Source organism: Pangasianodon hypophthalmus, chromosome 10 (assembly GCF_027358585.1).
Source record: "Pangasianodon hypophthalmus isolate fPanHyp1 chromosome 10, fPanHyp1.pri, whole genome shotgun sequence".
Taxonomy (NCBI): domain Eukaryota; kingdom Metazoa; phylum Chordata; class Actinopteri; order Siluriformes; family Pangasiidae; genus Pangasianodon; species Pangasianodon hypophthalmus.
The window spans coordinates 11,929,033-11,946,075 of record NC_069719.1 but is presented as its reverse complement, the minus strand read 5'-3'; the positions used below and the strand labels follow the sequence as shown (position 1 = coordinate 11,946,075).

Below are 17,043 nucleotides of genomic sequence, written 5' to 3'. Positions count from 1 at the left end.
GGTACTTGAACTGCTGATGTGTCTAATTCTAGTTCAGTATAAATGTAAGAGCCACATGTTATTTGTTTCTTATATAGATGTGAAATAAATAATTGTGTGTGTTAAGCAATTGTAAAATAATTATAAAAGTAAATAATTTAATGTCTATTATATTTCATATTAACAATGATGTCATTTCCGGCAAGAACCGTTGGTTTTTTTTTGTGATGCAATATTGGAGCGAAACAGTTTTTTGACCGTGTAACATTTTTCCACTTAATTCTGTTATTAAACTTTACCTAAAGAAAGTTACTGGACTACGGAATGTTATTTGAGTTCAAATCATTCTCACACATGAAGAAGAAGCAAGAAAGATAAGAATTTAAACGGACTGCTATCACAATAAGTTTTTGCATGACGAAAATAAACCACACTGCAATCCGCAATACAGTGGAATTACGTGTACTGTTGTTTCTTCCGCCGCTTCACTGACGACTGTCGCAAAACACGTCCGGAATACGGCAAGACGAAACACGTTGTGCGCTGCCAGGAGGCGCTCCGTGTGAAATGGGTCGGATATCTTATAGGAAAAATAATGACGGGATCGAGACAAAACCTGTGCTTACGAGATGAGAAATGAAGCGGTGGACGTTATTTATGAAATAAGGTGGTTTAAAGGTTGTGTTAGCCATGTTTTTAGCTTTTTGCAGAAATCACCTGCTAAGTTGTGCGAAAGGGCACGTACCGCGGATCAGCGTTGGTACAGCCCCAAGGTACACACATGTCCGGGAGAGTGAAGGGTCACCTCCAGTCTGTCGCCACACCGTTCAGCTGACACCCGCTAGAACAGAAACTAAACCTCTTCAGAGACTGAAAGCAAAGTTTTCCTCTCCTGGCCATCGGCCCGAGTGTGTGCACTTTGTCGAGCAAGTTGTGGAGCCAGCGTTTCCCACAAGTCTGCCATTCATTAACAAACTAACTGCAAGGACGAAGCAGACTGCACTGAACAGACCAGATGTGAACATCTGTAACCATCAGATACACACACTGAGCCGCATTGTGAGTGACGGGGTTAATATTGGCCTTCACTCGAGGTTAAAGGGATACTGTACTGCACCTGGAAAACCTGAGTGTAAAGAAGATCAGAAAGCTCTGAATCAAGAAACTAGTCAGTGTGCCTCCTCCTCCTCCTCCTCATCATCTCCTCCATCTAACGAAGTGCAGTTTAAAGAGCTGGTAAGTAAAAAGCACTCAGTCTAAAACCACACAGTACTGTTTCATAGTGCAGAGTTTACCACTCCCAGTCACCCAGATCCAAAATCCAGCACAGTTTGGTGATTTCCCAGATATAGCCACTAAACCGGAAATAAACTGCTGAGCTGAATGATTTGCCTCTGATCAGAAACATCAACAAACTGTGCTGCACTCCAGTACATATTATTCCACCTCCTGTATTTGCCCTGATTCATGCCATGTTCAAAACCATGCTAGAACACCACCCTTATACTCCTTAGTATGTTGTTTATTTTTGACATAATTCCCCATTACCTCCACTTACCATTCATTTGCATTATTTTTAATATTATAATACATTCATACTAGTTCTCATCATGTATCTTTGCAGTATGAAAACCCATGGACGATCCCCAACGTCCTTTGCATGGCCAGGATTGTCCTGTCTCCTGTCCTGGGTTACTTAATCATGGAACAGTATTTCCAAGTGTCTCTTGGACTGTTCGCTTTGGCAGGAGCGACTGACTTGGTAAGATCAAGTGTCCTGATATAATGAGTTCATGTTGCATATATGAACACAGCACTTTTATATTGCAAAATTCAGACTCACTTCTGTAGTGCTTCTCACTACACAGCTGGACGGCTACATTGCACGAAACTGGCCGAACCAGAAGTCGGCTCTGGGTAGCGCTCTGGATCCGCTCGCTGATAAGATCCTTGTTAGTGTGCTGTACATCAGTTTGACCTATGCACAGCTCATCCCAGGTTGGCAACCATAATGCTACCTTTATTACCAGATATTGTTATAAGCGAATGTCACACTCAACATTAATTGGCTGTTCAGTTAATTCACAGAGAGAACGTATAGCCATCGTTTAATATATGGCACAACAAGCTTTGAGTAACACTAACCTGCACAGTAATGCAGTGAATTCCTGCTCTATATTTGATCATAAACTTGCATTTTGCTTTTCTGCAGTTCCACTCACAGCACTGGTGATCTCCAGGGATATTGCTTTAATTGCTGCAGTTTTCTACGTTCGTTACAAAACTGTCCCTCCTCCAGTAAGTATGAATCAGAATATATAATGGACTTCTTGTCATAATTATCATAATTTTATCATAATAATGAGTAATTTAAGCATTACAATTATGTAACAGGTTTTTCCTCTTAACAGGTAACTCTCAGCAAGTTTTTCAACCCATGCTACACTACTGCCCAACTTAAACCAACTCTTATAAGCAAGGTATGGTGTTTAACTTTCTACTTCTGTTTCGTCACTGAAAATTCGATGCACAAACATGAAACAGGTTCAGCAATTCTGATAGGTTCAGGGGTGAACAAAAGGTAAATTCATTAGCTACCTCACCATGCAAATAAAAGCTACAGTGTGTTACCCAGTTCCATGTTTTGGTTGCCTGTTCTAGCATCACATGTAAAGATATATTATTTGAGTCTGGCTAGCTTATTTGCTCTCAACATGTTTAACCATTAAGTAACTTTCTTATAACAGGAGAGTTATATTACAGGTTTGCGCTTGAGATTATTTTGCTCGGGTTGGCTATGTTTCCGTATACCTGCAATTGCTGATTCTGAAAAGATCATCTGTAATCGGTGTACACTAATTCATCTGCTTACTGAAAACTGCTCCAATATCAACAAGAATTCTCCTTGGCTGATGTTTGTGTATCAGGCGGCAGGATTTGGATTGAGTCGTATGTACTATAGTTATAGCATCATGTGTGCTGAATACCCTGAAGTGCATTAAGTTTAAACGCACATACCAATTAAAAACATTGCGTTTTTGCTATAAAGTCAATAAGGAGTAGTTTTTTTCCTTTTCTGGCGACATGAAATCTACTGATTTGTTCACCTCTGACATTTTACACTGTTCCTTTGTTTGCCTCATCTTTCTTTTGTTTCTCCCCAGTAGTATTTGAGAACTGAAGCGATGGTCACTCTAATATTATCAAAATGAATTCTAGCACTTTTTTGTGTTACAGTTCAACACTGCAATCCAGCTGTTTCTGGTGGCAGTTTCTCTTGCTTCTCCCATCTTTCACTACACTGACAGTGTTTTCTTGCAGTCATTGTGGTAAGTATTTCCTCATCCCGTTTCAAAAGTGTTAGATTTCTCAGTATATGACTCAATCTCACACAAGGCCTGAACATATTCGAGCTTATAATTTGCACTATATCTTTTATTTACAGGTATGTCACTGCCCTGACGACTGCAGCATCTGGATACAGCTACTACCATTATGGAAGAAAAACCGTTGAAGTATTGAACAACAGAAAGTAGTTCTCTTGTGTGACTACTGTAACTTGATGATGCTTTGAGGTTAATAAGGCTGGGAATCATTTTACTGACTGTGTGTGGATATGCTTCAAATTGATGCTGAGGTCCAATTTTCTTTGGAGCTAAGTTTAGTACTGTACAGCGACCTGTTGAATCAAATTATTTTGATATCTCATTGCACCACAACTGTCTAATATATCCAGTGAGTACACAGTCTATACTTCTGTGGAAGGTTATTTTTTACCTTTTTGAATCACCACCACAATTTTCTGATTAAAAACTGACTTCAAAACCAAACGGTTTGGAACATTCTTGTTTGAAAGTTTTGTATGCTGAACAGATGAACACAAAGACACTGTCAAGCAATTTAGAGTAGCATTTTAATGATTAGAATTGATTACTAATATTATTTATAGGTTTCAAATATGTGCGGTTTATATATATATATATATATATGTATATATATATATATATATATATATATATATACACACACACACGCACACTCCCTGGCCACTTTAATAGGAACATCTATACACCTGTTCATTCAGAAGCAGCCTTTATTTGTCACATATACATTACAGCACAGTGAAATTCTTTTCTTCGCATATCCCAGCTTGTTAGGGGGCTGGAGTTAGAGCCCCCTAACAAGGGTCAGCCATGAGCCAGCACCCCTGGAGCAGAGAGGGTTAAGAGCCTTGCTCAAGGGCCCAACGGTGGCAGTTTGACAGTGCTGAACCCCCAACCTTCTGATCAGTAACCCAGAGCTTTAACCACTGAGCCACCACTGCCTGTTCATGCAATTATGCAAGAACTTCCATTAATGTTCAGATCAAACATCAGAATGGGGGGAAATATGATCATGGTGACCTTGATCTTCCGGGATTGGGCACAGACTCACCAAAAATGTACTGGTAAATGTCGCCTGGACTTTTTCAATCTTTAACTGTTCAGTTTTGGTGAGTCAGTGCCCACTGTAGCCTCAGAGCCCTGTTCTTCTGCTGTTTTTCCCCATCTGCCTCAAGGTTTGATGTGTTGTGTATTCTGAGATGCTTTTCTGCTCATCACCTTGAAGGAGTGATTATTCGAGGACTGGTATTTGATGTTAACTAAAGCGTTTGACCTGTATTCATTGCACTTCTGCCACATGATTGATTGGATACTTGCATGAATGAGCAGGTGTTCTTAATAAAGTGACAGATGGTTGTATATGTTGTTTTGCTGTTATTGGAGTTAATGTACAGCAGCAGAGTTTTTACAGGACAGTAAGGCTGTGGTACAGTTTTTCTAGAAAACTGTTGAGATCCTACACCACATTTTACAGGATTTAAATATTACTTGAATAGCCTACTCATTTTTCAAAAATACAGTTTAAACCATAACATCATACTATACAGTCTCATGTGAAGAACTTATCCTAGCAGGATGTGCTGTGTGTTTGTGTCCAGGAGGGGGCAGTATTCATTCAGGGAATAATTTGGCTTTTTTTGTTTGGTTTTGTTTTGTTTTGTTGAGTCCCAGAACAATAATTTATAGTATACAATCTATACAATAATAAAGTAAATAAAGAGTTGGTTTTCTACATTTGTGTCACAGCCTTTTACTGATACTGAACATCTGAAAGCACACTTGAGAGCTACCAGTTTTTGTCCATAAACACATTTTTCCTATGGACAATTTTTATGAGATTTATAAGATTTATTAACTACCACATCACATCAAACATTTCTGGACTTATCAACCTATATCAGAGACTGGAATATAGATTTTTGTATAAAAATCTATATAGTTTGCAAAATTTTATTTACAAATACCAAAGCATGACTGATCCCAGAACTTTGTCCTAGACTTGTTTTGAGAGCTCCTTGGTCATCATAATGCTGTTTGTTTAGGTGTGTTCTCTAACAATCTCTGGGCCTTGAGGAACGGGTGTATTTATATGGAGATCACATGACACTTTAACGTGGTGGCGGGGAGGGTGTTGGGGCAGACCTACACCTCCAAGTTTAGAAATTTGCTCCACCACAGGCAGGGTTACTGCAGCTCAAGAGCTATTTTCAGTGACCATCACCACATATGCTGCAGATTGGCTGAAGTTTATACAAAGATGTAAAGGTGTCAGAGACATGTGCAATGAAACAGGAAAAGGCTTCAGGAATCTGCCAAGGAGAAGGAACTCAGTGAAAGATTTGGTAATGCTACTCTTGATATCGCTGATGCCATAAAAACAATTTTCCTGTTTCAAATTGTCAGCTTTGCATGAGATGAAAAAAGCATTTGGATTTCAACTTCTGCTATAGCAACACCTGAGTTCTGAACTTAAATGATCCTAGTTCATATTAGCAATAGTAATTTGTGTCATGTTTCAATATAAAAAAGCATACAAGTATAATTCTACACTCATCAAGTGCATTTTTGCATTGCACTAATACCCTGATGGGCTGTGACATTCTGCTACCATGTGTACTTTAAAAAATTTACAACGTGTCATTTATGTGTGTCATGATCTGGAAGCACACAATGAGCGCACGATGGGGCGTGTTCATGGCATAAGTGTTCATTAGGCTGGATGAGAGCATGAGTCACGCTCTAAGTGTTCTCAGCTGTGCAGGAAGGAAAACTGTACCATGCTCACTCAGCTCACGGTCCTCTCATGGCCTATGGCTGCATTTCCAACAAACAGCCCACTGCAATAAGACCTTTCTATAACACTACAGACCCACGGCTTCTCAAGCATCTCAGGAAAAGGACACACCAGTTTATTACAGCATACAACACGGGAAGGTTAGTACAGCATGAAAAGAAAGAAGATACAAGACAAGGAATGTAAAAAAAGGATGAACAAAGTGCTAATTCAAGTGCTTGGTGAAGAGGTGTGTTTTACGTCTTTGTTTGATGACAGCCATTAACTCAGCTGTTCAGGCAGCCAGGGGACGTTCATTCCACCACCTGGGTGCTAGGACAAAGAAGAGGCTTCATGCATATCTTCCTCCTACCTTGAGAAATTGTACCTTGAAAAATAAAAGAAATAATCAATAAACAATTTATGATGCTTTAACTACGAATGTATTCTATACACTTGCAGATGGACAAGAAAAGGTACATCCAGTGGATGTACATAAGGCATACATGCAAAAATGATAATTATATTAACTATTATGGTCAAACAGCAGTCCTATGGGCCATCGTTGTTTTCGATTTATTTGAACAAAAGATCCCCAATGAGAAGGCATCACGTCATCACGTCCACACAGTGCACCCTGCAGCTCCAGGGCCCCTAGCTCCATCCTGAGCTCAGGTTACTGTCTATGCATGTTCTCTCTGTGTCCGCATAGGATTCCTCTGGGTTCTCTGGTTTCCTCCACCTCCCGAAAAAATGGCAGTAGGTGGACTGACTAAGATAAATTGTCCCTAGGTGTGAATGAGTGTGTGAATGAGAGTCTAAATGTGTGTGCATGGTGCCCAGAGTGTATTCCTGCCTCATGTCCAGTGTTCCTGGGAAAGGCTCCAGTTCCACTGGAAACTAACAGCACAAAGTGACTGAGCCTCTAGTGTTTCAGTGTGAAACAGCAGCTTGTGACAAAGCAGTTCCTGATTTTTTGTCTTTAACCACTATATCAGTCGTGTTTGCCATGTAATTTAGCATTGTATTTAAACTACATTTATACTAAGTTTCATACACATTATTTGCTACTGAAAGGGGTTTGTTTGCATGCCTTTTTTTTTTTATAAAGGTTAGTCATGTTACTTGTGTTTTGTGTTGTCTTCTCTGTGTCATTAGTAATGCGTGATCTCCTTGCTACCTGAGTAATCTAATGACAGAGTATTTAATAAATGCAAAGGCAGAATTCATGTGTGACTCACTAAAGGCACCCAGTTTCTCTGATCTCTGTATGAGCACATGGCACGACACAGACGACTAGCACCGTCATCACACATACACAGGGGTGAAACATGTAACTTCAGAAAGATCAGCAGGATAGGCTGACTGATGTGTAAGTACTCTTCCTGGATCTGCAATTGAGAAATAATAATAATAATAATAATAATAATAATAATAATAATTTATATATAATGGTCTTCTACACAAATGGTCCTCACAGTCTGTCTAGTTGTTTCAAAATTCTTTTGTCATTTATTATGTATGTTTTAAAAGTATAAAGTATTGCTCTATCAATATGCAGTGACTTAAGAGCAAAGTTCATCCATTTCTTTTCTGTGAGGTCAACTGACAAATGGAAAGATGGCTTAAATTTTTTAAAAATTATATTACAAATGTAATTTAAGCTGCAGGGGCAGCATGATGGTGCAGTGGGTAGTGCTGCTATCTCACAGCTACAAGGTCCCTGGCTCGATCCTAAGCTCAGGTTATTGTCTGAGTTGAGGTTCACATATTCTCCACATATGGATTTCCTCTGGGTCCTCTGATTTCCTCCTGCTTCCAAAAAATATGCCAGAAGGTAGGCTGGTTAACCTAAACTGCCACTAGGTGTGTGTGTATGCATGGTGCTCAGCGATAGACTTGGCATCCCATCCAGGGTGAATTCCCACCTCACACACAGTGGAACACAGAACCACCACTCTGAAGAGGAATTATTTATTTAAATATGTATTTAAGATGCAGTTTAATCTAATTTATGCCAATAATATAGGAAATGCAGTTATGAACATGCAATATATATTTTTAGCTAAACCTATGCTGGGTCTCTTCTCAGCAGAGGGCAGCATTGTCCAATGTTTCAGCATAAAACCAGGCACTCATGTTAGAGTCTCTAAGTACAAAAACATGACGCGCCTCTTAATATGATTTATTTTTAATGTTTTCTTGCACATATCTTGAACATATCATTAAGTGTTTTTGTAATGTTACTGCTCAAATCAAGATAACTGATTAAACTGATGAATCTTAACTATGAATCTTCTTTGACAAGCACGGTGATGTCTGTACTGAAAAAGGGAAATAGATACCAAACTCTAATAATAATAATAATAATCTATTATTATTATTATTATTATTATTATTATTATTATTATTATTATTATTATTGTTATTATTATTATTATTGTTGTTGTTGTTGTTGTTGTTATTTTTACTGAACATGCTTAACATGATCTCATCATTAGAAAGGCTTTATGAAGCATCCAAAGAGCTGCTGTGACTAGAGTTGAGTCTAGAATAGATTAGCAATGCTATATGATTTGCAATACTATTTTAGTAATTCCTGTTCCACTTCCTGATGACTCTTTTGCTAATTTTACTTGAAACACATCTGGCTTAAAATATTTTTTTAGGATATATATTTTAACTGGTGATACTGACAGTGATTTCTATGCTGTAAGTTTCACACCTCAGAAAAGGAGAATGGCTTCCAGGCTTTATCATTAACAGCCATTGGACATGCTTATTCATGATTTCTACTTATGACATGCTTTTTCAAGCCAAACCATTTTTTTAATTGAGTATTGCACAACATATTTCAAAAGGTTTAAAGTACGCCTACATAGCGCCTCTATGACCTTGCTGATGGTTAGTTATAACTTGCAATAATATGTATTAGACTCCTGTTTCACCACCAAGCAACAACACATTTGGCATTTAGAAGATCAAATACATGCCAAAATGCCATAATTAAACAACCAAGCTCAATTTTAGTAAACAGGGCCAATCCTCTAACCCCTTTAATTCTGATCACAGGTCCAACAATTCCTTGATTCATTTCTGAATTCTCACAATCTCAGTCCTTATTTGACATTCTCCAAACCTTGCCAAAGCAGTCTTGTACAAATTTGTGAGAGAATTAAGAAAAGAGATAGGGGGGTAAAAACCCGAACACTGGGGAGGAGTGAGACTTGCATCAACAGATAAATGTGTTTTAGACGTGTTTTATTCACCTAACCACCTGTGACAATTGTGCGAGGAACAAGCATGCCCTCCATAATGGCAGTATTGTTTGGCTAACAGTTTTTTCTTCATGGACGTGGTGGGAAGAAGTCCCCAACTGCACAGCGAACACGTCTTGGTGTCTTATTTTGCATCCTCAGTAATCTGAAACCTCACTGATCCTATTGTCTTTCTAAACAAAATAATATGGCAGCTGTCCCAAGCCCCTGGGGCACAGGCACCTGCCTCTTATACAGTAGAAACTAGAGAGAAAAGAAGTAGGGATTGGGGTGGAAAATAGAGGAGGGATGCTGCAGATGGACTGTCACACCGGTGCACAGTGGTTTTGCACGGATCAAGCCGCTGCATGTTCAGAGCCCATTGAAGAAGCCGTACTTTCCCCTTTTCCATTTTAATGCTGTATTCTTTTGGAGTGTTCAGTAACAGGGCAGACTGATGAATGGACAGTGTAATTATGTTGTTCATTCACTGATCCACATCAGCACAGGCCTTTGTGTCAACAAAAAGATCTCTCTCTTTTTTTGGATGTTGGATTCCTTCACGTGCCAACAAAGTGCATTTTTGACCTTTGTCCTTTTCTTGTTCTTAATAATAAAAAAGGGAGGGTGGGAATATCTTCAAATGAAAAGTGTAAAACTGCTTAAGAAGTCGTGAGCTTCTTTCTCTTTTTCTATAGCACATTGCAAAGTTAGACCATGCCCATACACCTGTACTGCACAGTGAATAAATTAATGGTATGTGGTGATTCTAGTAATAGGTCTGTATCTCCATTACACTTATGTTCCTCAGAGGTAGTACAATATACATTCTGCCTCTCCTGGGCTTATTTCTAGACTTTAGCATTGAACATGCCTCAACATGTCAGCCTATAAATCCTCAAAATGGGTTGCATCACCTGCTGTTCTGCCAGCAATGATTATATACCTGCCTTCCATTCAATTCTTTCCTTTCATCCTTTTGCAGCGGGAACATACTGGCCTAAATGTGAAAACTGCACTGTGGAATGTGCAGCTCTGTAGCCTGTAGGTCTGTTACCTGTTACAAACTCCAGGCCTTTGAATATTGTTTCTTCAGAATGAATAGGTTTATGTATTTCAGTGGATGCTCTGCAGTCAGAAGTTTACAAGAACCACAAAAATGGAAAAAGCCCCATTTGTTTCTTTAAAACTTCAAATTACTTTTGAGTTTACTGACAAATACTTGAATGCTAATTCTTGGCTCCTAATTTTTGACTGCTGTACGTAGGCCAAAGCATGTTGCCATAAAGCTTTTAGATCCTTGTCGTTCAGTGGCTATAGAGCTGTCAAGTCATCAAGCTAAAGGTCTTTTAATGAGAAGCAGATGCCGCAATTATTCAAGTTACAAAGGTGGGCTGAACAGTAGTCCCACAACACAGCTGAGCAGATCAAACACCCAAACAGGGGGGCCACAGAAAGGGAAATAATTAATCCTAGACTGTCATATTAAATGGGAGCTTAAAAAAAAAGACTGAGCTAACAAATGCTTGGACTGCAGTTTCAATTAAAGCCAAACAAGGAGTAACTCAGTTGTCATGTCATTACTGGTTATCATATATCTGAAATAAGGAGCACTGATGTAAAGGAATTTTATCATTAATATATTCCCTGTTCTTGAGAATCTACATATACAGTGTGGGTGTTGAGAAAAATAATAAACTTTTCTCATTTACACTTACATGTGAATATGGTTAAATTAACCACTTAAGTAACATGCCAATGGGTGCAATGGGTAGCATTACTGCCTCACACCTCCAGGGTCCCTGGTTCAATCCTGAGCTTGGGTTACTGTCTCTGTGGAAATTCACATGTTCACCTTGTGTCTGTGTGGATTTGTGTGTGTCTGTCTGGGTCCTCTGGTTTCCTCCTACCTCCCAAAAACATGCCCGTCGGTGGATTGGCTACTCTAAATTAGCTCTAGGTGTGAATGAGTGTGTGAATGTGTGGACATGGTGCCCTCACACCCGGTGTTCCTGGGGTAGGCTCCAGATCCACCGTAACCCTGACCAGGATAAAGCAGTCACTGAAGATGAGCGAATGAATTAAGACAAATTAAAAGCCTTCCTTCAATGAACATGGTTCTAATATACAGACAGTATCACATATACCAATTGGTGTCTGCTTACTGCCTCAACCAATCACTGACTCTCGAGTGTGTTTTTGCCTTTTTTGCCTGCATTTGTACATCAGGTCCTTGGTTCTCAAAGAAAGGAACAGAAAGACACAATGCATAGAACTTAGCTGAGCATCACAACCAGCAGCATCTGTTTCCAATATGTAGCGTAGCGGAAGGGTGGGTGCTTCATTTAGTGGCAAAAAAGTACAGCCTACTGTACCTTTAAATAGCCTGCGGCTTTGGGCTGGACGGATGTGTGGCTTATTGTTGTATCCCAGATTCCTTGAATCTAAACTACAGCTTTTTTCCTTTGAAGGCAACAAGTGTACAATTAAAGTGGAATGTGTGCAATGCTCTCTGCGACTTCTGCGCATTGTGGCGAAAGCAGCTGAAGCAAAGATTGGCCTTATATTGCTAAGTGTTTAGCCTCAGGACATCTCAGGACGGTCCTGGTCAACCACATCACACTTGTTCATTCCACAAGCTTTGAAAGGCCTGCTGTGATGAAAATTATAAGAAAGCAGTGAGAACAGTATATACAGTATGTTTGTTGTGAGCATCTCAGTGAGCATCTCATTAGCAGGAACGATGTACTAGACTTACTGAAAGAGATCAAGGGGGAAACAGCCTATAGAACATTACAGCACCTTACAAATCACATTTCAGTCACATCCAGCTTCCAGAGAGTGTTGTCATTACCAGTGATGTATCTGACGGGTTTTAAGATGATTCCCATGCACAACAAATACTGTTCCTGAAATATTCCTTGTGGAAAAATATCACATTTCACGTTATCATATGTTTTTTACATGATTATGTGAGAGATATGTGAAAACAAGGTGTAAGTGCATTTCCGCATGTTTTGGCCTGAAATTGCATGTTAGCTGAAAAATGTATGTGAGATAATTTGAATAGTATGTGCTAAATAAAACCCCATATAAAAATAAATGAATCATGTATAAGAAAAACTAATGTGACAAACTAATTCTGTGTACAAAAAAAATCACATGTGGAAATAAATGAAACAAAAAATTGACACGTGAAAATGAATGAATCATGTGTAAAATTCACATGTGGAAATAATTGAATTGTGCAAAAAAAAGACAATTAAAATGCATGCAGTACCCATGAATTTCATGTGACTTTTCTGTAAGGGATCAACCATTACTCACACAGTTAACAGAAATGTTTGAGTGAGTTTTTGTGTTCCTATAACTACAAGCTGTTTCATCCGTGTTGAAGGGACTTTCACCAAAAGTTCCTAGAACTGCAACATCCAGAAAGCGTTCCTCTACCCTAAAACTTTTAGCTGGGATATTCACATAATTTGCTTCAATATAAACGTGGTCTTTGAGGTTTTTAAAGGAAGAAATTCATCCTGAAATATGTAGCAGCAGATACAAATATAAGACAAATAAACATGCTGTACTGTGCTTTGCTCTAGCCATAATGGAGTGTGAGCACATCCTTTCCAAGGTTGACCACAGAATAACTTCTGTCCACAATTTAATGGGATGATTAAATCAAGCTCCTGTGTAGACACAAACATGTTGGTGAAAAAGCCCACGTGTTGAAAGTAATTTTATATAATGGTTGAATGATTATGTATTTATTTCCTTCCGTCTTTCCATCATAAAACATGGAGAAGATCAAGGCAAGGAAATGGCCCTTGTAATGCACACACATGCTGCCACCACATCCTTTTGAACCAATAACCCTTCGCCATTCTTGAGCAGCATATGCTACAAAGTGGCGGAACATGTGACTGAGCAGATGTCAGGAGACCGATGGTACATTTCTAAAGATTTCTAGTCAAAAGACTGACAAACACACTGACTTATGCACATGGCAAACTAAAATAAAAATAAATCTCAGCAGTCGGCTTAATCTATGAACTGTGCAGTGCTATGATGTATGGGTAATTTCTTACTTATTTACCATAATGCGTTGATCAACATATGGCATCTCAAATGCCAATTTTTTTAACTAGTTTAAACAAGACCTACATTTCTAGCTTATTCTGAATATAGATTAGAATTTACATTGAGTAGGACATTTTTATATGCAGTGAACACCAGAATGTTTCAAGAGAATACACAAAAATTATTGAATAAAATTTACTTTTGGGGCTGTTGTGAAGGTTGTTGGCATCATAAAGTCCCAGGACATTTAACCTTGGTTGCCTCTGTCAGAAGGTTAGGACACGGCCATAGATCCATCTTTCAACTAGATGACTCCAAATATACATCCTAATCAACACAGAAATATTTAAGGAAAGAAAAGAAAAATCAGTGTTTCTCAGTGGCCATTTCAGTTACTGGATTTGAACCGTGGTGAAAACCTTTGATCTGAATTGAAGAGGGAAATCCACATGCTCAAACCAGTATAAAGGATAAAGGAGCTTGAAATGTTAGCACAGAGACATGGACCAAGATCCCTTTACAAATGCTGCCAAGCTTATTAGTCATTACAGAAAAAGGCTTGGTGCTGTTATTCTCTCCAAGGGAGGCTTCATTAAATATTAAGTGAGGAGTGTCAATAATTTTGCAATCAGCAGAGAATGTTTTATTTAAAAAAAAAAACATTCTATATAAATGAAACTATCACTAATGGCACATGTGATTCATTTTAATTCAGCTTTTTCAGTTTCTTAATTCAGGAAAAAAAATTAATAATTGTACTTAAATGCTATACCTAAGTATTAATCTGGTGTATTTACAGTATATTTTATATATACTCTATATTATACATACTTTATATTCTAGATTTTATACTTTGAGTATTATTGAAATGGAATACTTTTTACTCACTACTCATATATCAATTGAATGGGGTCAGTTTAGCATTCAATCAGATTGATCAATGTAGAATCTGGACAGTCTGTCATTGACCATGACCTTCTCATGCTACATGATGTAATTAATGCCGTAGCTATTCGTGTTCATCTGAAGATGGATAAGCCACTGGAATGCAGTGTACCTTAGTAAAATATTTCAATATGCTGGAGTAAACAAAGACTCATATACAATGAGGTGTTGCTTTTTGCCTCTCTAGAAGGCATGAACTCCATCTAATTTGAAAAGGCATGTTGAAGTAAATTTGGCTAATCTGCAAAACATTAACTGAGTATATTTTATTCAGTTGGCTTGTTTTCTTTTCTAATGACACATTACACTAGCATCAACTCCATCAGCTAACATAACTCGCTAGGCAGCTTGTCAAAAGCTAGCTAATGGTATTGCAGAGATTGAACTTACAGAGATCGAATGATGACATTAACTTAATTTCATCAGTTAACATTTTTTTTAACTTTGTAATACATTTTAAACATTTGACTTTCACTTGAATACATTTTTTGGCTGGATGCTTCCACCTTTAATTAAGATTTCGACACATTATCTATACTTTCACTTAAGGATAATTTCTCAGTACTTTGTCCACCCCTGCTCGTAATACACAACATAACTCTTGCACTTGTTGAACTCATGGTGAGTGGGAAAGATAGCTGACATCCACAGCATTCCACTGGGAAGTTCAAGCCTAAGCCACAGAGATCGATGACACATGCACTGACAGTCGCGGCTTATGTCCACTGGCTAAGCCAATGTGGTGAAAAGTAGCTTGCTTGTCCAGACTTCCCTTCCAGCTTGAGCTATGCATTCCATCTTCACAATAGCTACAGTTTTTAATCCATATGAGCAGAACTGATGCAACTCAATTAAAAGTGGCACATATCAAAATAATTATGCCACTCTTGCTTTACTTTACTTTAAAATCCTGACTGTACAAAACAGTGAAAATGTAAGCACATTAAGAACATCCTGGGAACACTGGGCGTGAGGTGGGAATACACCCTGTATGAAATGCCAGTCCTTGCACTTACACTTTCACACACTCCTTCACATCTAGGGAAAATTAATCACCAGTCCACTTACTAATGTTTTAGGGGGTTGGAAGGAAACTGAAGAACCCTGAAACCTACACACACATGGGGAGAAATCTCAGTAAAGTTAAACTCACACACAGTAACCAGAATTCATGACTGATTCAGGGACCCTGGAGCTGTGAGGTGGCAATGCTTCTTGGTGTACGACTGTGCCACCCTATTTATGCTTAATTATATTAACTTCATTACATTTTAGTTATATTTAGATTTAATTATAAATAATTACAATGAATATAAAAAGTCTACACACCCCTGTTAAAAAGGCAGGTTTTTGTGATGTAAAAAAAAATGAAACCAAGATAAACCATGTCAGAACTTTTTCCACCCTCAATATGAAATTACAACGTATAAAAATTAAGTGAAAAACAATCAGAAACATTTTTAGGGGAAAAAAATAAAAATAAAAAAAACATACAACTAGGTTATTGTAGAAGTATGCACACCCCTAAACTAATACTTTGTTGAAGCACCTTTTGATTTTATTACACCAATCAGTCTTTTTTGGCTAAGAGTCTATCAGCATTGGCACATCTTGACTTGGCAATATTTTCCCACTCTTTCTTACAGAAACATTCTAGATCCATCAAATTATGAGGGCATCTCCTGAGCACAGCTGGCTTCAGGTCACCAAACAGACTTTCAGTTGGATTCAGGTCTGGGCTCTGGCTAGGCCATTCAAAAACATAGATCTTCTTTTGGTTAAGCCATTCATTTGTTGATTTGGATGTATGCTTTGGGTCACTGTCATGCCTTTTCATTTTCAGCTTACTAGCAGACACCTGAAGGGTCTGCACTAAAATTGACTGGTATTTGTAGCTATTAATGATTCCCTCCATCTTGATAAAAGCCCCAGTTCTGGTTTAAGAAAAGCAGCCATAAAGCATGATGCTGCCACCACCATGCTGCACCGTGGATGTGGTGTTCTTTTGGTGATGTACTTTTTTGCACCAAACATACATTTTGGATTTATGGAATTATTATACCTTTTGGAACTGGCCTCATCAGACCATAACATATTTTGCTGGGAACACTGGGCATGAGGTGGGAATACACCCTGTATGGAATGCCAGTCCTTGCACTTACACTTTCATACACTCCTTCACATCTAGGGAAAATTAATCACCAATCCACTTACTAATGTTTTAGGGGGGGTGGAAGGAAACTGAAGAACCCAGAAACCTACACACACACACACACACACACAGGGAGAAGGTAATGTAAAACTCACAGACAGTAACTAGAATTCATGACTGATTCAGGGACCCTGGAGCTGTGAGGTGGCAATGCTTCTTGGGGTACAACTGTGCCACTCTATTTATGCTTAATTATATTAACTTCATTATATTTAGGTTTAATTATATGATTACTGTACATGTTGAATGTTGGTATTACACTTGTGTGAAATGTAAGAGTTCTACAAGTCCCTGTGTTCTCAGGCTTTACTTGTTTGCTGACAGCTGAATTCTAAATATTAAATTTAAAAAAGAAATGTCACATTGCAGCTGTAAAGCATAATTTATGCGGTTCAGCAGTAATATTTTTTAAAAATC

At 38.3% G+C, this 17,043-nt stretch overlaps 1 protein-coding gene across 1 annotated transcript; it reads left to right on the top strand.

The window, feature by feature from the left end:
• The first annotated feature begins 44 nt into the window (after nt 1-44).
• Nucleotides 45-3,809, top strand: crls1 (cardiolipin synthase 1). The gene is made up of 7 exons (XM_026934305.3): nt 45-1,215; nt 1,604-1,741; nt 1,848-1,977; nt 2,192-2,277; nt 2,391-2,459; nt 3,217-3,308; nt 3,425-3,809. Exons 1-7 carry the CDS (start codon nt 670-672, stop codon nt 3,513-3,515), a joined length of 1,152 nt encoding a protein of 383 aa, XP_026790106.3. The 5' UTR covers nt 45-669; the 3' UTR covers nt 3,516-3,809.
• Nucleotides 3,810-17,043: the final 13,234 nt, after the last annotated feature.

Bases quoted from the DNA above. Each gene is read 5' to 3' on its own strand.
- crls1 (XM_026934305.3), top strand. From the start codon at position 670: ATGTTTTTAGCTTTTTGCAGAAATCACCTGCTAAGTTGTGCGAAAGGG. The intron at 1,978-2,191 runs GTTGGCAACCAT...GCTTTTCTGCAG, and splicing joins CTATGCACAGCTCATCCCAG to TTCCACTCACAGCACTGGTG. The intron at 3,309-3,424 runs GTAAGTATTTCC...TTTTATTTACAG, and splicing joins GTTTTCTTGCAGTCATTGTG to GTATGTCACTGCCCTGACGA.